The sequence below is a fragment of the Xiphophorus hellerii genome, chromosome 6 (assembly GCF_003331165.1).
Source record: "Xiphophorus hellerii strain 12219 chromosome 6, Xiphophorus_hellerii-4.1, whole genome shotgun sequence".
NCBI lineage: Eukaryota > Metazoa > Chordata > Actinopteri > Cyprinodontiformes > Poeciliidae > Xiphophorus > Xiphophorus hellerii.
In genome coordinates, this window is record NC_045677.1 from 28,005,637 (window position 1) to 28,030,229 (window position 24,593).

At 38.6% G+C, this 24,593-nt stretch overlaps 1 protein-coding gene across 3 annotated transcripts in view; it reads right to left on the reverse strand.

Annotated features, from left to right (window-relative positions):
• Nucleotides 1-484: 484 nt before the first annotated feature.
• The window catches only part of larp4b (La ribonucleoprotein 4B), a 33,507-nt gene continuing 9,398 nt past the window's right edge, over nucleotides 485-24,593 (reverse strand). Inside the window, exons 1-16 of one of the 3 annotated variants that reach the window (XM_032565647.1) lie at nucleotides 20,874-21,184; nucleotides 17,824-17,977; nucleotides 13,648-13,821; nucleotides 12,864-12,942; nucleotides 7,471-7,607; nucleotides 6,275-6,378; nucleotides 5,990-6,100; nucleotides 5,762-5,815; nucleotides 4,449-4,673; nucleotides 3,436-3,542; nucleotides 3,088-3,345; nucleotides 2,709-2,733; nucleotides 2,459-2,623; nucleotides 1,749-1,927; nucleotides 1,558-1,663; nucleotides 485-925 (exon numbers count right to left, since the gene is read on the reverse strand). In XM_032565647.1, the coding sequence (XP_032421538.1) occupies nucleotides 596-925; nucleotides 1,558-1,663; nucleotides 1,749-1,927; nucleotides 2,459-2,623; nucleotides 2,709-2,733; nucleotides 3,088-3,345; nucleotides 3,436-3,542; nucleotides 4,449-4,673; nucleotides 5,762-5,815; nucleotides 5,990-6,100; nucleotides 6,275-6,378; nucleotides 7,471-7,607; nucleotides 12,864-12,942; nucleotides 13,648-13,821; nucleotides 17,824-17,977; nucleotides 20,874-21,029 (2,364 nt within the window). In that variant the 5' untranslated portion in view covers nucleotides 21,030-21,184 and the 3' untranslated portion in view covers nucleotides 485-595. Of the gene's footprint in view, nucleotides 926-1,557; nucleotides 1,664-1,748; nucleotides 1,928-2,458; nucleotides 2,624-2,708; nucleotides 2,734-3,087; nucleotides 3,346-3,435; nucleotides 3,543-4,448; nucleotides 4,674-5,761; nucleotides 5,816-5,989; nucleotides 6,101-6,274; nucleotides 6,379-7,470; nucleotides 7,608-12,863; nucleotides 12,943-13,647; nucleotides 13,822-17,823; nucleotides 17,978-20,873; nucleotides 21,195-24,593 lie in introns of those variants that run through there. The other 2 variants (XM_032565648.1, XM_032565649.1) reach the window with 2 other exon arrangements.

Below are 24,593 nucleotides of genomic sequence, written 5' to 3' on the forward strand. Positions count from 1 at the left end.
ATCTTTCAAATATTCCGATTAATTGCAGACACCTGGATGGTAGCTAGTGTTACAGTTTTCCCAGGTGGTTTTCCAACAACTCGGATCAAAACTAATGGATTTTCGACAGATTTCTTCCAGTTTTTTCCGGCAGAAAAGTTTGAATCAGAGACAGTTTGCCGCCGTTACAGGCCGGGCAAAATATATTAAAAAAAGGGGTGACACCTAGTGGCAGAAAACTGTAACTGCTCATGGAAAAATAATGAAAGTTAGTGTAAATAAGTCGGGAAATTTATCGATGATGAAATCCCACAACGAAGTCCGTTTGGGCCGTGCCGCCATAATGGCAGGCTGCTGCAGAGAAGCGAGGGAAAATAAATGAAAATTATTTGAAAAATCACATAAATAAACTAGAAAAAGAAGAAAAGCAGAAGAAAAAGAAGAGACAGAGCTCTACATGCACAGTAAAGTGCTTTATGTCTGCAAGCCCTGATCCAGAGAAGAAGGCGTCCTCTATGCTTGTTGCCGACTGGTGATACTGGGGGAGAAGTGGAGTAGCCCTGACTCGTTTTTTTAGACTTCTGTGGAGCGTAGTGGAGGAAGAGGAGGGTCCGCCTCACTGCGGCGATTTGGGCGGGGTGTGGTGGGCGTCTCTGCTGGAGGGTTTCCCTGGATGGGGGGGCGGCGAGGCCCAGCGCCCCACCGGCCTCCGACCCTCCTTCAGGGGCCGAGAGGTGGAGGCGGGCCCAGCTTTGGAGGGCGGGTGGTAAGTCTCTCTGGGTTTGTGCTCCCCTGACGGCACAGAGGAGGCATCGCTGCACTTCCTCTCCTCGCCTGCGGGGGAAGCGCAGCTTGGCTTGGCTTCCTTTAGGGGGGCTGAATGCAGCGGCGTGGGGGCGTCCTTCGCTCGCTGGCAGATCTCTGCGTAGGACGGCTTCCTCAGCTCCTGACGGCCGGAAAAAAGGTTTCAGCAAATCAGATTTAAGACTTTTTAAAACATTTTTAATGATACATGGAATTAAATTTAAGACCAAAAAAACGTTGGGGGCAGAACGTTGGAGAGTAAGTAGTTACATTTACTTAAGTAATTTTTTTGAAAAATCGTTTTTTTCTTTCTTGAGTAATATTTCTGGATTTTCTGCCCACTGAACAAACATGGTTTAACCAAAAATTCACCAGACAGATAAACACCTGCAGTTTATGTTAAAGTTTCATAAGTTTTTAATTGAAAGAAATTGATCTTCTTTTGCCTGATTTAAATTTTTTATATAAATTATTATAATTTTGGCCCTTAAAATAACAAAATTTCCTTTTAACTTAAGACCAAACAAATTATAAATGGTTTGCGATAGAATGCAACTGGAACTGTACGGATTGGCAAATGAAGTTCTTATATTTTTGTCTTGGAAAAATGCATAGAAATCATTTTAATATCTTATTAAAATATTTTGTAGACACCTATAAACTTCGTCCAAATTCTGTTGTAGTTTTGAACATAAATAAGTCAAAGGGATAAACTTGATAAATATATCAAGCTTGATGATAAGTTGAAACTTAAAACGTATTGACAATACTGACCGTGGCGGCGCCGTTGACTTGCACTGATTTGCTGGCGGTGGACAGCGTGCCGGGAACGCGCTCCACCGATAGCGGCGCCTCTTTCGGCTTTGCCTCCTTCACCTCCCTGGAAAACAGAAACAGGAAGTTGAGAGTTTATAAAGTCTGGACTTCAGAATCGTCTCCGTTGTTTTCGTCGCTGCGGTTCTTACAGCAAGGCCGAGGGGGCGGGGCTCAGCGGCGTGCAGGGGGTCGACGTGGAGGTCGGGGGGGCGGTCGGGGTCGATGGGGGGGGCTGGAAGCTGGGAGGCAGAGGGGAGGCGGAGGACCGGAGAGGCTCTTTGGGCCCGGCTGGAGGAACAGTGCCGCCGCTGGGGTCCGGATTCACAGTCTGGAACAAGAAGAAAAAGATCTGGTTAAAGGAACAGTTCCTGGAAAATATTAGAGTCTATAAGAAACCTTCAGGCTCCGCGGTTCATCATGTTTACGGTGTTTCAGGTCAAAAACTGGAGTAGGGTATCAGGGTTCCGCATTTCTTTCATTAAAAAACTCCAGATTTGATTTTCCCACATTCGAAACTAAAGTTTACAGTTCAATCTATGGACCATATTTCTAGATCGAGATTTAAATATTCTAGAAACAGCAGGAACAGGAAGGAAGGAAGAGAGGATACAAGGAAGGATAAAAAAAGAAGGATGGATGGGAGGAAAAAAGGCAATAAGAAAAAGGGAGGGAGGGAGGAAGGGAGGGAGGGAGGGAGACCTTAAATCAGATTCCAAACTTTTCCAGGGTTTTAAGTAGTGAACCCTGAGGAACGCCTCCATCCTTTAAATACGGTGGCGTTCCTCGCAGCATGCGGACCCACCGCTGGTCCTCCGTTGATCAGTTTAAAACCCGACAGGTTAGCAGGTCCGGTTCTCACCCGTTCCTTCGTGGGTCCCAGCACCACGCTGCTCGCCAGCCGGCTGTCGAACGCCTCGTCCGCCTTCAGCTGCCCAGCGGCGCCCGGCAGCGGCGGGAAGCTGGACAGGCCGAGCTCAAAGCTGGGAGACGGGGGCTTGGGCGGCGGCGACTGGGGAGTCGCTCTCTGCACGGAGACGGACAGAAACTCAGGACCGGAGACAGCGACATCAGAACCTTTCTGATGGACGACAGGAAGGAGGAACACTTACCGTAAACTTTTCATCCCTCTTTTTCCTGGAAGAAGAAAGAGTTTTCCTTTAAGAAAGGGAACATCTGAATTTACAAAACTTCACTTCGAACCTGACGGGGCGGGCGATTAATCTAATTTGATCAATTAATCAAATATGATCAGTTAATCAATTTTGATCAATTTATCTAATTTTACATATTAACCAAATTTAACAATCAAAAAATGTGACTTATTACCATTTGGTAATAAATCACATTTTTAGAAATTAAGCAAACTTTACCAATGAATAAAATATTAGCGATGAAATTTAATTGGTTAATCGCATTTTTAGTTTTTGAAGATTCAATTTTTTAAATAAACAAGCACGCATCACACCGCCTGCAGAACAACAGACTCACCTTCCCCGGCCGAGGGAATAATCTGGGATTAGCGGCTCGGTGACGCGGCCGGTGCCGGCGGCATCGCGGCGGGGGAAGGCGGCGGTGGAGGGCAGCCTGGTTCTGGGCTGGCCTGAGGGGAGCCGGGCCGGCGGGCTGCTGCGGACCCCGTTCAGCCTCTCGCTGGCGAAGCCGGGGAAGAGGCTGGGGCTGTCCAGGAGGCCGGAGCTGCGGTCCGCCGTGGGGATGCTCGACCTCAGGTGGGGTTTGCTGTGATTCCTGAGCGGAAAACATCAAGTTGAAGGTGATGATTGCACAGTTCTGGTGCTGGAGACGTTTTTGTTTTGGGCGTCAGAGAGACCGACCAACCTGTTCCTGGGGGAGAAGTGTCTGACGGTGAGCGGCGACGTTGCTGGTTTGAAGCTGTGTGACGTGGTGAATCCGTTGATGAACTGGTTGTTGTGAAAGGGGGTGACCTGGAAGATTCATTCATTCATCAGCTTCATGAACAGGAAGTGAACTGTGTTAAAGCTGCAGCTAACAACTACTTTTAGTAATTGATTAATCGATTGTTCTGATGATTAACTGATTATTCTGGTGATTAATCGGTTGAAAAATGGCCAAATTCTGCAGTTTTTTTCATTTAACCACCTAAGATGAAACAATTAGTCGCGATGAATTTATTGTTGAAATAACAGTCAACTAATTTAGTGATTGATTCATCATTAACTGGAAAATACAGACTCAAAGAAGGTCATTTGTTGAAAGAACAACATAATCAGAGCAGAAATTAAGACAAAGATTTTCCATTTAAGATAAAAGAACCATTCTTTCAGCTTGACTCAACATTAATACAGTGCATGGCTAATCTAGGGATTATTTTTTGGATTAACTGATTAATTGGTTGAAAAAGATGCTTGATAGGAGAAATTTTACCAAATTTGAGCCAAGTGAAGCCAAAACTGCCACTTAAGGAGTTCTGGGTAGAAAATCTTTACAGCCAAATGTTTTATTTTGTTTAAATGTGTTTTTGTTTTGAGCCGTTTTGGCTTAATAACTCCTTTGACAATTAGCTTTTTTTGAGTCTGTACACTCAAGTTAACGATCAATCAGTTACTAAATTAGTTGACAATTATTTCAATAATCAATACATCATGATTAATTTTATTAATCCAGAACTGGATGGAGTCATTTCTGAACTTTTAAGCAGAAAAATTCACACTATTCGAAACAAATCAAACCATAAAAGCTGAATTATTCTGTCTGGAATGATCGTTTTCCCCTCAGATTGGTCCAATAAATCATCATCCTGGTACAGATTTTACTTCAGTTAGTCGCTTTAAGCCCATGGTGTGTAATCCAGTGTGTGTTGCAAAGCGTACCAGAGCTGGGTCGATGAAGCTGTGCGTGGTGGACCAGGCCTGCGGCGTGATGAGGCTGTAGAGAGGGAACTGCTGCTGCGGGCTGTAAACAGGCGGGATGTAGTAGGACGTGTAGCGCTGCTGCTGCTGCTGCTGCTGCTGAGCGTAGGGATTCACCTCCACTGGCCGGTAACCGTTCTTTGGCATGAAAGTGTTGATAGCGATTGCCTTCGCCTTTATCCTCGCCTGGCGGGGAGAAAAGTCTTAGATTTAGATAACAAGAAATATCGGTAATCACAAGGAAAGTTGATTTTGAGCTAAATTTGACCTTGAATTGATCTGAAAGGTAATTTATATCTGTATTTATTGAATTTAAGGGTGATTGGAATGAATCAGGGTTCATTTTTGTCGAGAGCTATAACTTTAATAAAATTCAGCTTCAGAGAAGTTTTTATTTAATATTTTTTTACTGAACAATGTAAGCAAAAAATTCATAGTGTGAATTTTTCTGCTCATAATATTGATGAAAAAGTACTAGTTCTATTGGTAGATTATTTCACTTGTAACAAGACATTTTCCCATATTATAAGTGAAATAATCTGACAATGGAACTAGCAATTTTTCATCAAAATTAAATAATTGTTGACTTACAACAAGCTCTTATATCTATATTTTTGCAATGATCAGTGTTTCAGAAGATTAAGACAATTTTAATATCCGTTAACTGATATAACTTGACTGATGAATTTTAATTGTTCTGATGCCCTAAAACGCTGAAATGTGAAAAAACATGCAAAAAATAGGAAATGAAGGAGAAGACAAACTTTTTCACACCACTGTATGTGGACAAATTTAAATCGACATAATATTTCATAAACCGGTGAAGGCGTGTGCAGAAAAAAAATAAAATAAATCTCTGTTTAGATCAACTGAAAATAGAAGTACAAGCACTCATATCTGCGGTGATTTCTCCTAACAGCATCCTGGTTTATTAAATATGGATGTTTACTCTGCTGCAAACATGCTGCATGAAAAGTTGATGAAGATCTAAAACAGATGTTAGCTTTTGTAAATCAAAGGATTTATTGAAGCCAGTCAGCTCACTGCTCAGTGGAGATTAGTTTATTTCTAAATAAACAGAACTAATTAATTATATAACAGGACTGACATCTAGGCATCCTTTTAAATAAAAAGAAAACAACAGCAAGGCTCTGACAACAGAAAAACACAATGTTTTTAATTGTGTTCTGGTTCCATAATTAAAAACATGAAGTAATGAGTGAAAAATAGAGAGGTGACGACAGCTCAGAGGCTGTAAATGGCCAGATAGATACCTTAATTGGCTTCCCTTGGAAGGTCTTCACTTCTTCACGAAGATACTGATATGCCTTTGGAGAAAAAAATGATGGGATAAAAAAAGTAAATCAGTTTCAGATTTTTTAGAGAGAGCGAGAGAAAGAGGAGGAAGAGCGATAGAGAGAGAGACAGATGGATAGTTGTATTCCCAGTTTCTCTAGGGACTTTATTGATCTGACTCAGGTTGGAGAGGAAACGCTGGTTACCTGCTGTGCATCTGCTTCTGACTCGAAGGTGATGAACCAGTTGTCGTTGTAGGCAAATTCACAGTTGATAAACTTGGGTAAGTTGTTCCCTTTGAAAAGGGCTTCCACTTCCTGGAGAAACAACGAGGGAACATTATTCACGCCGAGGAGAACCAAAACAGAACAACGCAGTGATCCAGAGTAAAAACAATCAAGATCATGAAAATATTGTAAACAGACGGAAAGAGATCAGTGTGAATAATGAAAATATCCCATCAGGCTGTGTTTAATCTGGCTGACACTGACCTCTATAGGCGTGCTCTCTGGAACCTCTCGGAGGATCACGATGCAGCGGTTCTGATTGGGTCGCACCTTCTCCCCCTTCTCGTCCACCTGGACCAATGGCAACGCTGCAGGACGACATAGAGAAGTTTTTAAAAAATCAATTAGTAAACATTTTTTTAAATCCTCTGGTGCTTTGGACTAAATGGTCCTGGACTAAAGTCTCTGGTTTGAATCTCAAATCTTTTCTGAGTAACTTGCATGTTCTGGTTCTCCACCTTCCTCAGTTTGATGCTCTTATCATCCAGTTTTTGTGCAAGTTTCTAGCAAAGTTTCAGCCAAAATGGTCAAACAGTGGCTGTAAGTGATGCTATAACTCCCACCTGCAGGTGGCAGTATTTCTTCTACGACTCCACTGTCTCAGTCTTACTTGATGTTAAGTTATAGCTCATGATTGATATGGCCAAATATCACAAAATTTCTTGCAAATATTTCTGAAGTAGTGCCACAAGATCAGATAGTTTGATTACAAAAAAGTAATTAAAAGCGATCGTGAAATCCTCGAGGAACTGATTCTACAGGGTTTGGATCAATATCATGCTGAAAGGCCTTGTTTTCTAACACCAGATTTTGATTTTAAAAGACATTTTAAAAAACTTTTTTTTTTAGGGTTAAAGTCTGAGAAAGATTTTTTTTTTGTTTTTTTTACTTAAAATAATTTATTTACTTTAAAAATATCTGACTAGCTTGTTTAATTAAAATATTGTATGCCTAAGTTATTGAAAAGAAAATTTAATCAGAAAAAATTTTTGTTTTTAATCTGATTACTTTAATTTTGCAGATTTTGGCTCACAGACATGAATGTACATGGACAGGCGGACAGAATGATAAACTTTTTTAAAAACAATACATTTCTTCTTTACAAAATAAATCTTATTTAATTTTAACACTTTAGCAGTGCCAGCTCTCTAATTTAAATAAAAATTTAAATCCAAGCTGTTGGAAGGACATGATTGAGCAACAAAACAAAGCAAGTAGCTTCAAATTAGGCTGTAAATTAAGTCTGCGTTTAAATCAAATGCACCTTAATAATCAGTCCAGCTAAATCAGTGTGAACCACTTCCTAAGCGGTTGCTGCAGCTGACTGACGTCACGCTGTTTGTTTTAAAGCCGGTGGTTAAACATGGAGGTGAGTAACGTGACAAGAGTTTTCTACTCACATCGTAAAATGTCCACTATCAGCTCCACGTCAGTGCTGAGCTTCTTGACGTGGTCCAGGTTGGCCACCGTCACGATTGGCACGTACTGGTCGCTGTCCATCTGGGAGATGAGGTACATGTCACTGGCCAGGTTCTCCCTGACGGAGAGAGAAGAAACGGGTTAGGACTGAAATCAGAAAGTGATGCAGGAGTTCTCCGTTTCTGCATAAATCATTGCCCACTAGTATTTCATAACCAAGCAGCGCACATCTGGTTTCTGTCAAGGGTTTTGAAAAAGAATCTTAAAAATGCAGAATATGAGGTTAACAAAAGACTTTATTTTCTTAAAATGTGGAGAAATGTGAACTAGACAGTCTTAAATGTTCAACAAAATTCTTCAAATTCATTGCAGTTAATTTTATCTTTGCTTGATGCAACTTCCATAAAGTTAAACGAGTGAAATTAAGAAGAGTTTTAAAAAGACTAAGATTAACTGTGATAGGATGGAGGCTTAAAAAGACTGATTCAGATAGTGAATCATCAAGTAATTTTTAAGGTAACTTATTACTTCTGAAAATGAGTATTAGATTACTTTCTTAGAGAAGTAATCAGTAATTTCTAAGTAACTAGACCAACTCGTTGTGGATGGTAAAGACGTCCAGTAGCAGACATTCTTCCATCGAATCTAACAAAGCTTCTGACTGAAGACTGTTGCTTTATAACATGACTGCCATGACATGCTAACAGCTCAATTTCCAGGCAGCTAAGAGGATATTTCAGAGAAAATGTCCTCTATGACACCATCAGTTGCTGGCTTGCTCTGCTAATCCACCTCATTTTCTTTTGCTACTCCTCTTTGTCTGGCTGTACGATCAGAAAGCCGTTTAGAAAGAGATGTTGGAGTAGTTACTATGATTTGAAATGCTAATCAGCTGCTCCCGGTTGTAAATGCAGCCCATTGTTGCCATGGTTACGCACCACAACAACTGTCTGAAAGTAAGAAAGTAAAAACAAAAATCCTTCCAGCTGCACAGCATCCAGAACCAGAGGGAATAGCTGTCCAAACATGCAACTGTCCACCCATAAACGTTATACAAACAAAGTATACAAATAAATAAAAGTGTACAGAACAATGAGAAAAGAGGAAAACAATCTAAATTTGTAAGGTTTTGACTTGTGAGCAGCAGCACTGCAGAGGCGTTTAAAGGCTCTGAAACGGGCCTTTCATTCAGACCATGCCCGACGCCCACAGAGGAACAATGACAACCAGATGCCTAAACAGAGTCCAGCCTCACTTGGGGCCAGACTCAGGCCTAAATAAATAATTAACTCATAACGTTCGGTGAAAGCAGCACTTATCGTGGTATAGCTTATGGCATAGCAGCGTAAAGCTCTGAATAAAGGATGAATAAAGCTGAACATCCAGAAGGAACTTAAATGTAATTTGATGCAAACATAGACCAGTGACAGGTATGCAAATGTTTTTGGGTCGGATTCGGCTGCTGTGTAGACAAAACCTGTGTTTGAGATAAGACGTTTTTTCAGCCTTCTTAGATTAGAGAATGTGGAACCTGATGATGCAAAGAATATTTCTTTTGTTTTATTTTTTTTTTATTCTTTTATTTTTATCCTTTTAATTTCATTTTATCATTTTGTTTTATTCATAAAATACAGAAAATTATGGACAACCCTGACCATCCTCTTCATGATACTGTCTTGGGAAAACGGAGTAACTTCAGTCAGAGGCTTCTTCAAATTCACTGTACTACAGACTGCTACAGAAGACCTTTCCTGCCAACAGCCATCACCATCTACAGTAACTCTTTGATTCTCTAGTAAACTTTTATTAATTCTGTTGGCAATAATTTAAAACATGCACAATAATTTTCCTGTCTTTTTGGAGTAAAACTATTAATGGAAAATGTTTAATAGAAGCTTCACCTGGTTATTTATCTGAGATCTTCAGATTTAAAATAAATTTGAGTAAATACTAATTAATGCAATGATTAAGAATGTTGCAATAAACAATCAAATTATAAATTAAAATGGGCTCAATCATATCCATTCTAATTCATATTTTTTGAAGGGCAATTTTGTTTACAAAGACTTCATATTGCATTATATTTATAGCTTTGGTTGTGTTTTAATTTTGGATATTTAAAATATCTTGCAGTTCCATTGTTAAGTTTTTCTTACAAAATAAACATTTACTGGTCTTTGAGAGGGTAAACTTGCATCATTATGCCATTATCAATATATTACTTGAACATTATGACTTATCGCAATAATTATTGGGGCAACTTACCCTCCAGGAAATTTGTTATCAAGACAGGCCAAGCAAAAATAAAAAGATAAAAGATTAAGTCTGTCGAGACAGAATATTTAGCTGTTATTCAGGCATAGCTATGGTATTGGTACAGATGGTTTCATCCTAAATCTTCCATCACATTTGCAGAAAAGTCTGTAGTGACACTGACTTAAATCATCTTGATTAAGCTTAAGTGTGGAGTTTCTGAATGGAGGTAGAAGTAAAAGGTCTAACGCAGACAGTGACGTAGATCCGTTTCTGTTTTCTGGGTTTCTGTTTGTGTTGACGCATGCAGCCGGCCAGGCGGCACATATTGTGAGCTGCCAGCAGATGTACTCCTTGGAGGCCACAGGCAGCTGATAACCTTTACATCTTGCAGACCACAGAGGGCCCCTGAGGTTTAACCGCCACGGGAAAAACACTGCTGTGTCGGAATGCAGTCGTGTTGTGACGGTGGCAACACGAATCCACAGAGTTTCACAAGAAGGAAGGAAACCGACGGGACCCCGCTGTGGACCACAAAAGCTGCTGTTCTCGAGGTTCATGAATCATCCACAGCTACTGGCTCACTGTTAAAGCTCCAACAGGAAAACAGGTGGACGACATTCAGCGATCAGTTAATGTGGATAGTGAGGAAAAATAGATGGCTTTAATTAGGAACATTAACCAAATTAATTAAAATTTTAATTGAGTTATTAGCAGGGTGTGTGATTAATTAATCGTATTTTAATCAAACCTCAAAAAAATAATCAACCTTTTCAATTAAAAAAACGTTTTTTGTTGCTAAATCATTGCATAAATAGACATTTGAGCTCAACAACAAAGATATTTATTGTTTTAATCTGTTATTCAACCATCCGCGCTATTCTATCCATTCAGCTTTCCAGTTTTTCATGCACCTTTTTTAGAAATGTGGGCTGTGGATTCTGACGTTAGCTGCAACATGTTTAGAATTAAGATGCTGTTTTAGGCTTGAATAGCTTCGCTGATCGGCCAATTCCTTTTATGAAAACAATATTTATTGGAAAAACAATCTGATTGTTTTTCCAAGAAAAAATAACCTCAAGTAGACCAAAAGAGATGGCTTTGCTGTTCACTGATGTTGGCAGGTGTCGTTTGTGTTCCAGGGTTTCACCAACTCAAATATATATGTACAAAAGTTTCGGCCAAAACTTTTATACATATATATATTTAAAATAAATAAATAATAACAACTCCAGTAAAGTTTGAAAATTTTGGTAATTAATTAATCAAAATTAAAGCATTGAAGTTCCTGCCCTATTAATTATGCATAACACTGGGGCGTGCCGTGGTGGCGTAGCGGTTAGCGCGACCCGTATTTGGAGGCCTTGAGTCCTCGACGCGGCCGTCGCGGGTTCGACTCCTGGACCCGACGACATTTGCCGCATGTCTTCCCCCTCTCCTTCCCCGTTTCCTGTCAGCCTACTGTCATATAAGGGACACTAGAGCCCACAAAAGACCCCCTGGAGGGGTAAAAAAAAAAAATAAATTATGCATAACACCTGATTAAAAAGTAACTTCACACCACTGAGCTGCTGATAGAGACCAAAATGTCTTCTTTTCTACCAAAATGATTCCAGTGGTATACTGGCGCTAAAGTTAGCTTAGCAACGCTTCTTTCTGATTCAATCACAAGCTCTGGTACCAATAAAGTGATGCTATCTGAGCATCAACTGTTAGATTGGCCAAAGAGAAAGAATGGCTTTCACCAGGGGCTGAAGAAACACTTACTAGCTCTAACACTAGTTATGGTCTAACTGGATGCATTTAACCAATAAACAGCAGAATCAATACGATTTAACATTAGAGAAACAACATGAGCTCACCGTCTCTCATCTTCCTGTTGGGTTTTATCATCACCTGTCACAGATTTTAAGTGGGTCAACGCAGCATACAGCTTCACTTAAAGCAGATACTTTCCACAGAGCCCATAAACCCCATTTCTGACTTCACCAGTTTGTTTCATGGCCGGATTTAGACTCAAAGCTCATCGGTTCAACTGAGTTTCTCCCCAAGATGAAGTAACTAACAGAGCTAACATGTGTTTTCTTCTAACAATAGGAAGTCATGGCAAGTGATCACTTACTCCAGGGTTTCACCAACTCAAACTTAAAACTTTTTAAGACTGTTAGGAATGGTATTTAAGACTTTCATCAAGACAGAAATGCACAATCGAAAATCTCAAATCGTATGGGTTGGCAACAGAAGTAAGCAAACTGCCGATAAATTTTCACGTAATGGACAATAAAAAGCTAATATCTTGCTAGATAAATAGCCAGCTAAATAACTAATAGGGATATATTAGCAGATACTTACAGGTAGACAAACCACTTTGAGTCACAGAACGCAGTGAACTCATTCTTAAAGTTTTGCATAACAGTAAAGGTCAACAAGAAAGAAAACTACATAGTATCATATGAGATTAAATAGTCCTGCTGCAACAAAATTTCAGACCTTCCGATTAACATATTCAAGGCCAACCGATTGATTTTTAATGAATGTGAGACATTTTAAGGCTGTAATTTTAGATATGTTAATTTAAGACATTTTAAGGATGCACAGACATCTCTACTCTAAATCAAAGTTGTGCTGGAAGTTTCCTCATTCTAAAATGGGATGATTCCTTTCCACTGTCGCCACATGCATGATCAGGAGGAAAAATTGCTCGTCTTCTTCTGATAGAAAAATTTACAAATTGGCCCAATAAATTGAACTTGACTGAACTGAGTTTTAACTAGGATTTTACTAGAAGGTTTACAATTAAATAGGAACCTGTTTGAATTTACACTTACCCATGATAGATGCAAAAAGCTACCTTGCAATATAGTAAGGGCACATTACCAGCTAGTTACTGGTAGCCTCAAGAAAAATAAACCACATAGGATATACAAGAGTAAATAGTCCTGCCACAACAATATTTAAGACCTGTGATTTACTTATTTAGGTCAACTTACATTTTTTAAATCAATTTAAGACACTTTAAGACCTTAGTTTTAGATATGCAAGACTTAAGGATGCACAGAAACCAAGTTTATAGAACCTGTCAAGAACCAAAAGTAGCTTATGGATGAGAAGTTGGACTCACCGGGACAGGCAGAACTCCAGGGTCTTCTTCAGGTTCTCTCTTAAGCCCTCCTGGGTGTTGTCAGGCGGAGAGTCACTGCCTGTTGATAAGACAGGAAAGAAAAATTATTTTAATAGCAAGAAATAATAAATACATCTTTAAAAACTTGGTACAAAACAAACAAACTGAACAAAAAGTGAGATAAATGGAGGAAAAATAGAACAATGAATATTTAATGCAGAAATAAGAAAAAAGGAAATTGGCAAAATCTTCCCTACTGCTGCCTTTATAAGCCTATACAGCTGTGGATGAAACATATAATCAGTTTCTTCAGTTCAGTTATGTTAGCTTAGAGTTTGAATCTGTTGTCAATCAACACCCAAAGTGACCTGCAGAACATTTTTGGCTCCGTTACTGTTGTGCTTATTTCAAACAGAGAGCGCTGGGCGGATCATCAAATTTTAATGCTGCTGTGAATTAAACCTTTTAAAGTGGCCACTTGCCTCCTCAGAAAATGAAAACCAGTGGAGGATGAGCTCTACTTGGATGAAGCCATCTCATTCCCAGAATTAAAACTCTACTGCAGGTACTACTGAATAGGTGATTCACCTCTAATTACTTCATGATTTATCTGGTGGAGTCCACGTCAACAACCCGGGTCATTTCCCTGCATAATTACCTCTTAAATCCTCACAATAAAAAACACACATTCCCAGGGAGCTCACCTGCTGGGTTTAACTCCAAACTGGTTTACGTAAAGTAACCTGTGAAAGCCCACAAACCGCCCAGTCACTAGCCAGCCCACCTGTGTGCCCAGGCTGCCCAGGGTCGGGGTACCCTGGGTAGGCGGGCTCGGGGCCCTCCAGTGTGACGGTGGCAACCGGGGCCGGCTCTGCCAGCATTACTGGTTCTGGTGGAGGCTCATCTGGGTCAGCTAGCTCAGGCTCCTTGTAAGCTTTGTCCTCACTGGCTTCAAAGCCTGGCAATCAACAAGGGCATCAATTATTGACAACACAGGCAATAAGATAATGATTCATCACCAGCCTGTTTGCAGCTGAGCTCCATCAGCTTCACTTTGGCACATTAGCTAATTGGTCTAACCTTTGCCTAAAAAATTAAATAAAAGGATGAAAAATTACATAATGTGAGAATAAATAATGCATGAGTAACATAAACAAATTAAGAGATGAAGAGAAGATTTCCCTTGATTGGTTCTGATCAGGTCAAATACTGAAAAATATGTTACTATTAACCATCAAATCAGTAAAACTCCATTATCAGTCTATAAAACATACACTGAATTCACTATAATACACTTTTTTAAACTCAATGCAGAGCTGGACAATAAATCAATAACAATATACATGGCAATAGACATAATCAATCAATAGATAATACATCTGATAGAATATTCAATGATTTCACTGAACTCCGATCCAGAACCGCACAGGATTCTGAGAAATGTAGGAAATACTTCAGTCGCTCAACCTCTAAGCTAGGTTGGTGGCTTCAACTACCTCTTGCTCTTTGGTTGCCTAGCAACTTACTGATTCTTTGGTTGCCAAGCAACAACCTTTTGAGTAACTAGCACAGCAGCAGTTTATGGTTAACTGCTTAAAAATAATAAACAACAGAGTGGAATAAGAATAGAAAATGTCAGGCCACTAGTTTGGCAGTATTTTAAATATTTAAAACAAAACACTAACCAATAATTATTGATATTGGCCAATATGAAACACTTATATTGTGATAGATTTTCAGCCATATTGTCCAGCTCTAACTCATTCTCCCTCTGCAGAGATCTTAAATAAAACAGTCAAGGACTAAAAGGCAGCTAATTTGAGATAAGAAATCTGGTTTTGAAACCTAAGGTAACGGGCAATCAACTTGGTACCAAAAGCATGTCGTCTAGGACCAGCATTTAGAAAAGAAAAAAATTTTTTTTTATTATTGCTGAAACAAATATATTTTCTGGGTAGTTTAATTTTCAACATTATTATTTTCCAGACGTTTCACAAACAAGCCACATAACCTTTTTCCCATTTCTGTTTTAGATCAGTTTGGGATACCAAAACATGTTGATGAGAATAAAAGCAGCAGGATTTAATTCAAAGTTCAATTTAGATCTCTTCACTATTAACGTGTACATGAAAAATAATCTATAAAATATTGAAGCTAATATTTTATAGCTTCAATATAGCTATAAAATATAGCTAAATAAAATATAGCTATATTGGCAATGTTTCATTAACAGGCAATGAAACATTGCCTGTTAATTAATGAATCTCCAACCCCATGCATGAGCTCCTTCAGGCTCGATCTGCTGCATCCTAAGTGCACAAAATAGCATAAATCGTAAATCCTTCCTCACAGCAGCTGCTAAGACTCTAAAACCAACAATACTTCCAACAAACTCAAGAAATGTTTAAATCCCTGCTTGTATTTGCAGTTTTCCCGCATTTAAAACAACATTCCACTTACAAGAAGTTCTGTTTCACTTCTCGTAAATAATCTGTTGTTTTTATGCACAAGTATACAAAATCATGTGTTACATCTTTAAATTATGCTTTTCAGTTCCACATTTTTTAGACTCTGAAAATGCTACTTTGAATAACTGCACAATATTTTCTAATGCAGTAAATTTGCCCTTCCTGTACGGTAGGTTATTCTTGGTCCATGTTTTATATTTTTATTTTTGTGTAAATCTAAGCGCTTGTAGTCGGCTGTCACTTTGCTGACAAACATACTTCTTTTCTATTCCAATACATAAAAACATCACAAGCCGTCTCAAACATCATCTGCCACACAGCAGCAAAAGCAGCCCTTCACAAACAAAAATCAGCCATGGCATTAAAGTGCCTCCCACATCATTTGATTGGCAGGTAATGGCTGAGGTAAATGCACTGTGCTTCCAAAACAACATACTGGTTTTTACAGGTAATAAACCTGCAATTACCTGCTCTGCAGCAGCAGTTCAGCCATTAAAGGTAAACCACTGCTCATGCTTTTATAGCACATAAAAGTGCAGCATTTACGCTAAAAACATGCAGAAACTTCATTCTGTAAACTGAAGAAAATTATTTAAATGTCTGGAAGAAAATGATTTTTAACACAGCCACAAAAACAAGTCAATAAGTAAACAGGCAGAAGCTGAGCAACATGGAAACAATGACTTCAGCTTTTCTTTATATTGGTGGAAAAGCTGTGATATCAGGATGTGGTTCAGACTGACTTCAGTTCTTTAAATTTACTCTTCAGTTCCGTTTTGAAACTAAATCTTCAATACAAAGGTTCATGAACAGCTATTAATATACTTTCTAAGTTTTTTAAAGACACATAAACAGTCACAAATACACTGTCAGTTGGATTACATTTTCTATAAAATATCCTCGTTTGTATGAAATAAAGTGAGACAAGAGCTAATCGTTGCTTTCGGTTTCCGAACCATATCCTTGTTGCTTCTGCGCCGGATGTTAATCAGTTACATTCAGGGAACAGTGGATAGAATATATTAATGCATCATATTAAATTGGGTATGAATGATTAAAGACGTGTTTCACTCATGAAAAATGTGATGTGTGGCAAACAGGAGAGTAAAAATAGCTTGTTGTGAATGAGCTGATAGTGTAGCTTTAATACCCACATGCAAATGAGACGTCAGAGTTTCGAGATTAAAAGAATCGCCCTCAGTGTTCAGTGGCACAACTCTTAAAATGCCTCCAACTGACACCTAAAAATAGCTCCAAGGAATCAGCCTGAAGGAAAAGTCTTTAATAAACCTGAAGGTTGTTTTCTTTTTTTTTTACTCATCAGAAATTTTAGCCTGTTTGGGCTCAGCTATAAGATTCTGCCATAAATGGTTTAGCTTGTTTCATTTCCTAACCAATCTGAAGCTATTGCTGTAATTTGGCTTCAAAAACATTTTAGACTGCTGAACTGAAGAGCAACAACAGACTGTTGCATCCTTTGTGCGCAAAGGAGCGTTAACACAGATCCTTCCTCCCAGTGGTTATCAGACTTTATAACCATCACTGCTCCCAACAAACTCAACGGCATCCCTGCTGGTATTTGAACAATTTACTGTCTTTTTGCTCACTTTTAAATCACATTTTTGCCGTTATTACGCATCTGTTTGTCTGCACTGCACTGATGTACTGCATTGTAAACAGTCTGTTAACTTTTTAATGTTCAAAATACATCCACATTAAGTACATAAAAAATGAAAAGGAGTCATATTTAGATCTGTCATGATAACATATTTTGCTGGACGATAAATTGTTCTAGAAGTTATTATGATAAAAAAAAAATCTATTTTGAGAACATTTTCAAGTATTATAATGTTAATGGCATTCTCAAAGATCAATAAACTTTAAATAGTAATGTACATTTAATATTTTAAATATCCAAAATAAATAAACAAACAACAAATAACTATGAAGTCTGTGTGAACAAAATTGTTCTTCAAAAAAAAAAGGGCTAGACGAGACTAAAGCACCAAACTGAAGAGTTTTGTCATCCAGTTTTTGGTAAAAAGAGAGAAAAGAGAAAAACGATAAATCATGCAAATAGAAACTGTTGAGTTTGTTTTAATTTCTCATGCAGTTGATTTATTGCTTAATGAAAAGAGTCTAATCCTAACGAGTTGTACATCCCTTGGATCGCGAGTATGTTTCTATTTCTGATAAATGCTCTACTTTTATAATTTTTTTTAAATATATTTTTTAACACTTTTGGATGTTTTGTGTGAACTGCATTTCCCCAGTGCGGAACAATAAAGGATATTTAAATTTTACAGGAATTTGAGTATTTTCTATTACTTATCCCTTTGTATATATATTTTGTTTATCCTTTTCCTTAAATATGCATTTAAGGTTTTATTTTCAATTATGTCAGTTTTGGTCTTCCATATCATGGTAGCTAAAAGAGTTGATTGTAAGATTGGAAGTGGTCTGCATGTGTGTGTCCCAAACGGGCGACTGACCTTCTGGGCCGGGGTCGGCCGAACTATCGCAGCCTTCCTTCCATGGCTGCAGGGCAGCAGTGGTGGTGTCAGCAGTCCCGCTGGTGTCCAGGCTAAACATGTGGTTGGCCCATGCTTTCGCATTGGGGTTGAGGTCTGAAACCTTGGCTGATTCCTGGGAGAAAAACAACAACACAGTCCGGTCAGAGAAGCCAAGGTTTGTGCTGAAGCAACATAGGTCTGTGGTTTGCCAACTCTAGTTCTCACTCTGTTTAATGGAGATTGCTTCTGAAATTAACAATAAAACTGATGTAAGGCACTCAGGAAAGCTCAGACTTGGAAATAAATTTAAAATGAAAAACCCTCCCACAATACAAAGGAAATTGCACAAGAGCAGAGGGAACCTCAAACCACAGACACACAAACAGCTGCTGGCTGAAACGGGAAAATCTCCATTCTAACGCTGCAACCGCCGATTATTTTAGTAATCAAATTATTCTGGCAAGTGATCGAATCAAAAGATGGCACATTCTTATCATTTTTTATTTAAGCACTTAAGCCATTCTAATTCAAAATTCAAAATAGGCACAAACAATTAAGAAAATAAACATTGCATTACCTAATACAATAACAGTATTTCACTAGTGTACACTTCGTCATTTATAGCAAAGGATGCATCTGCAGCTAAAAAAAATCCTAACATCAGAATCAGAATCAGCCTTTATTGTCATCGCAAAGAAGCATAACAAAATTTGTTTCAATAGAGCTTATCCAAAGAACCAAAAATTAAAAACCAACATCATAAGGCATGGGTAGACGGCTGCCTGAGGCCGCAGCCATCGTGTGAAAAGCTCAACCCTTTCTGACTGACTTCACATCAATACAGTGTAGGGCTGATCTGTTGATTATTTTTTGGATCAACTTATCAATAACGGGATAGTAAAAATTTCTTCATAGAAGTTTTATGAACTGAATGAAGCTAAAACTGCTACCTGAGGAGTTCTGGGTAGAAAATATTTTTCAGAAAAGGTGAGTTTTTATCTTAAATGCAAAATCTATATAATTTTTGTACAGTTTTGGTTTAACTGCTGCTGTTCTCTCAGCAAATAGCATGTTTTAGAGTGCACTCCAGTTAACGATTAACCGATGGATAGCTAAATTAGTTAATGATTATTTTAACAATAGATTCATCACAATTATTTCAGGCCTACATTCACAATACTTTCACCCATTTTCTCTACAAATGAAGAAGGAAACAAACATCGTGACAGACATTTATATAGTACCTAAATACTTCACACTATTGCCATTAATGTTTATTTTAAATACATTCCAGCTTGATTTTACTGTCAGCAAACAATAGTGAATAAAACATAAATCAGAGACAGGGAGGCATCATGGAGTGACTTATCGTTCACCGGCATGGGCAATTTTTCCAAGACTGTTTAGTGACAAATAATCCAACAGAGAAAAGAAACTGTAACTCTTGATTCAGATGAAATTTAACCAAGCACTATCTGCAGAGACTGATCCCACGCACATGTTACCAGACCAGAATGAAACAGACCACAGAACCAGAGGCAGCTGGGTTCAGGCAAAATTCAAAATAACTTCCTTAGGTTTGCAAAAACAAAAATGTGTGCAGTGGTTTTTGGTTTTTCCGAAAAAGAAGTTAAAGGTGAAGGCTAAAGGGGACTTCCTGTTTATGCAGCACCAACATCTGCGTAGCCTGATTGATCCACTCTAAACCAGCAGAGAAATATACGCCTAATTCTCACAAGTAAAACTCAGGTTATGTGGATAAATGTGAGACTTGCACAATCCCTGCAAGTCAAATATAAAGTATTCTAGTGTAATGTTGTCAGAAGAAGTAAAAGACATTTATTTCTGAACATTAACTCTTAACATTAATGTTCAGAGTAACAATTAGAGATCCACGATACATCGGCATCAACAGCTCCAGTGCTGAAGGTTTTTTAGATATTAAAGTTCATTGATTTGGAGAGATTGTATTTACATTATTATTATTATATATACTTGGAAATTGTTTCAAAACAACAATTTTATCAGTTATCGCAATAATTTCTGGAACTATTCATTGTTGAGCATAATTTGTTATCATGACAAGCCTAATAGCCCCAGTCTTAATATCGGCTATCAATGTTGGCCCAAATTTTCATATTTATGCAGGTCCAGTAATAATACTGGTCAGAACTGGAGCAGAAATTACTATGGCATCAGACTTTTGTCGTGTCGAATCATAGTTTTTGCCACCTGGAGTTAATTACAAGCGGACAGGGGTGCCGGTTTGCTCCAAGCTCCAGCTATTGATTCTATTCCATTTATTTCCTCCTCCTCACAGGATGAATTTCAATATAGATTTTCACTTTATGAGCTTAAATTCAAGAGAGACTTTTTGCTATTCCTACTTTGTCATGGGAGGATACCTGAGTTTGACATTTCTTTTTCATCATCAATCAATCAATTTTATTTGTGTAGCATATTTCAGCAACAAGGCAGTTCAAAGTGCTTTACATCATGAAAACAAAATCATCATAAATACATGACAGAGTCAACTGTGAAAATCAGTAGCAGACATTACATTTTGTGAAGTGCCATAGTTAAAATCCTCGATACACATCAAATATGTTATTCAATTTTCAGTTGTTATGGTTCAAACGCAACTCTGAACAGGAGGGTTTTTAAATCTCAATTTAATAAGTTAACTCTGTTAACTTATTAACTCTGTTAACTTATTAAATTGACTAACTCAGTGTTTTAGCCGTTTTTCAGTTTTAAGGAAGTTTATTCCAGATTTCAGGTGAATAGACGCACTCTTCTGCAACGTCTTGTTCGATCCTGAAGTACCCTTTTCCCTCCTTCTTATCACGGAAATTAATAGAAATATTATACTGAATTAAACACCTAAATGGTGTTTTAAAGTTGAATTTAGGTTCTAAATAAGTAAAGAACTTTTATATCGTTAGAAATCATTCACTTTTTTGCATTACAAACAGAAATGAAAGTATTTCTGAGGGTCTTGGTGGCCTAAACCCACTGGAAATACTCACAGGATTAAAGGAGTAGTTCAGCCTGCACGCCTCGCAGGCAAACAGACCATAACCCAGAGCCGTGGTGAGAGCCAGCGCATCATTTAACTCCTCAGGCACTGGAGGCCAGAAGCCTCCTGTAGAAGGTGGTAAAAAGCTCCACTCCATCCAATCCATGATTAGAACGCAGTAAAAACACGCTCCCACATGCAGGCACAATGAGACCTCCGATCAACCCCGTGTGATTTCGAGTTTTAGCCGGACTCCTCTGACTCCGTCTCCTCCGAGCTGCTCCGTCGATTCAACAAATCTGATGACAGCAGAGAGGCTCGGCTGCCCTGGTGGGCAAGGCTGACGTTGCACAAGCTGAGTGGCTGCCTCCTCCTGTTCAGCATCCGTGTCTGCTTTTGTTTTTGTCACCGTTGCACTGAGTCATTCTCTGGGAAAACAGCGGAGACGTCCATGGGGCTTTGAGGCGCTCACCTGAAGCCTTTGCGTACGCTACAGCTCAACCCTCATGAGTCTTTTAATGGACTAACTCCGCTAATTAGCTGCTGGGAGCAGAACGAAAACACAGTGAAACCTGTTTCCTCTTACAGGAGGAGTAACAAGTCAAAACAAGAAACAGATCCATAGAAAGACAGACGAGTCCAACTGGAAGCTGCACCGGCAGGTCCAGGCCAGGCAGACACACACACGGCAGGCTGTGCTAAAGCTTCAGCTCCTGTCCGAGTCGGCTGCCATAGAAACCCCCCGCTGACATCACCGGATGCGTTTTTTTTTTGTTTTGTTTTTTTTAAACCGGGCATTGCTTGACCTTTAGAGATTTTAAATGTTCCTATTCCTCGACGAGGGTGAAAAGGTTGGCTGGCGTGATGACAGAGAGAGAGAGACGGTTCTGTTTTTGTTGGAGTGATTCAGAGGCGAGTTACTGCCGGTGTCATCCCAGAGCAGCTGATGAAGCACCGCCAAGATAAGAGCAGCGACTGCAAACAGCTGAATCTGGACTAATCTGCTGGTGTGCAAACATCAGGAGCAATCAGAGGCTTGATATGAACTGAGAAACACCAGGGTAGTTATTTTTATTGCATACAATACTACAACAAACGTCTTCTGGAATCAGAGTGAAAACAGTCAACTACAGCAGAAAAGAAATTGGATTGATGGTTATTTTTCAAATAATCATCAGCTAATTTAGTAGTCAACTAGAAAATATAGACTCAAAAAAAGGCAATTTGTTGAAAGACCAACATAGTCAGAGCAGTAATTAAGCCAAAAGTGTGAAGAAGATAGGATGTGTGTTTGAGTCCAAACATTTGATTTTTAATTTTATTGCATTTTTTCTTTTCTCCCAGTTATGTTAGTTTAGTTGTTATGTACAAATAAGAAAATAAGTTATACTGTTTTATAAATCACACTTGGAAATATTCGGTCATTTTCAAAGAAACATGACTTTTTTTCTTCTTTTAAGTTTTGAAATAAAGAAAAACATTTTCCTCAGACGGACATTCAGGATTAAAAGTTCTTCCATTAAGACAATTTGTACCATCCGTCAAACTGACATTTATTATTATTACAGTTATTATCCACTTCTTGGATAATAACTGTAACATAACTGTCTCCATGTTATCTACTGGCGAAAAACCAAACAGAAACAACTGGTGCTCTCTTTTCTAACAGACTCACTTCAGTCTTTGCCTTTCTTCATGTCTGAACTATAAATGCCTTGACTTGAACAATATCCTATTTCATAGGATATTGACCTATGACATAGGATATTGACCTATGACATAGGTCATAGGTCAATATGACCTATGACCTATGACATAGGTCAATATCCAATGCGTTTTGAACACATATGTGCTCAACATATGGGTTCGTTTGGCCTGGAAGAACAGATTTCAGCTGCTTAAAATGCAGACGGATATGAAACTATTGGCAGGAAATGCTAAAAGTTGAGAAAACTACTTTCAGATAGTGCATATATTGAGGTCTACGCTTAACATTTTGAGATAAATCAATAAAATTACCATAATTATTTAGTTTAGCTATTTTTCTGTGATGTAGAAATAGTTGCTGCATGTCCCTTTATTCCCAACATGGAAAGATTTTCCTCTCTGTTTGCAGTGGAGCTGAATCTCTCTGAACTGAATATGCTAAAAACGCTGGAAGCCGTCATTTGGTTCACTGATTGCTTTTCCACCACCAGCAGCTTTAATGAGACCTACAGCCTGAAGCGTTACCCCACCACACGCCATCAGGGCATCAGTTTGCCCCCTTTCCATTTCCGCTGCTTCTTATCTGTTTTCCAGTCTTTATCGTGATCTTTCCTTTTCCGAATTTTGCAGCTTACAGGGTAAAAGCTCCTTCCAATGCCTGAAGGCGTCACACTAAATTTTAACCCATTTAAAGCTGCAGAATGTAACTTTTATATATATATATACTGTATGTGTTAATTGAGCTAATTATAAACAACCAATCAAGAGCCAGGAGGCAGGTCTTAGCGCTGTCAATAACAACATCCTGTGGCGCTGCTCATTCCCCTTGTTGCAGCTAGCATAGCCTGACATTTATTACAGTAAATAAACTGTTTTCCTGTAGCTGTAAGTTGTTTTTCCACTATTAGCATATTAAGCAGAGTACACAAGCATGACTGACAGCGCTAAGACCCGCCTCCTGGCTCTGATTGGTTGTTTTTGGTCGGGAACTGTGCATTTCTTCAGACAGCAGAAGAAGCTTAAAAAGGATATCGAGGTGATTGATTTTTTGACAGATTGTCTCCATCTAGGCCTGTCACAATAACAAATTTTGCTGAACGATATATTGTCCCAGAAGTTATTGTGATGTAAGCGATAAAATTGTTGTTTTCAGACCATTTTCAAGTAATATAATGCAAGAACACATTCTCAAAGATCCGTAAACTTTAAATTCTAATGAAGATTTAAGACTGGAGCTGGAAGACATTTTAAATATCCGACATATATAAACAAAACAACAAATAAAATGAATTATGAAGTCTCTCTAACAAAATTGTCCTTCAAAAGCAGGTCTAGCTGAGACCAAAGCACCAGACTAAAGACTTTTGTCATCCAGTTTTTTTTGTAGAAAGAGAGAAAAATGATAAATCATACAAATGGAAGTTATTGTATTTGTTTTCATTTATCATGCAATTACATGCCTCATCATATACTGTCACGACATGGTGACAGTTTTAACAAATATGCAAAAACATTTTTATATAAAAGTTGTATACTGCAGCTTTAACATCTGATCGAAAACACACTCTAAGGTAAAATCATAAATCAGACCAAATTGTTGGACTATAAACTCTACTCCGTTGTATATTGTTGGGGCTTCCCACCCAGTGACCACATTTAGCCCAAACAGTCACTGCAGAAGTCTACCATGTGTTTCCATCAATCAACTCTGCAGGTCCAAGCAGCTCCATGGAGGAATAATACGCCATGCAAGCTGTTTGAATGCCTTCAGGAGAGACACCAGGCAGAAGAGTTGAAAAGTAAAACACAGCCTGCATCGCTTTGGCATGAGCGTTTTTTCAGTTCTTTAAAACCTCTGGATGTTTAGGTTTCAGTTCCGCTCCCTGAATTTGGAGACGTTCTGCAGAGTCTGGATGTCTTATCTCTAGGAGCCACCGTTTTTCTTTGGAAAGATTTCTCATCCTGAAGTTACGTAATCTTTGTTGTGAAGCTACATGAGCAGATCAGCAACCACAGCTACTTC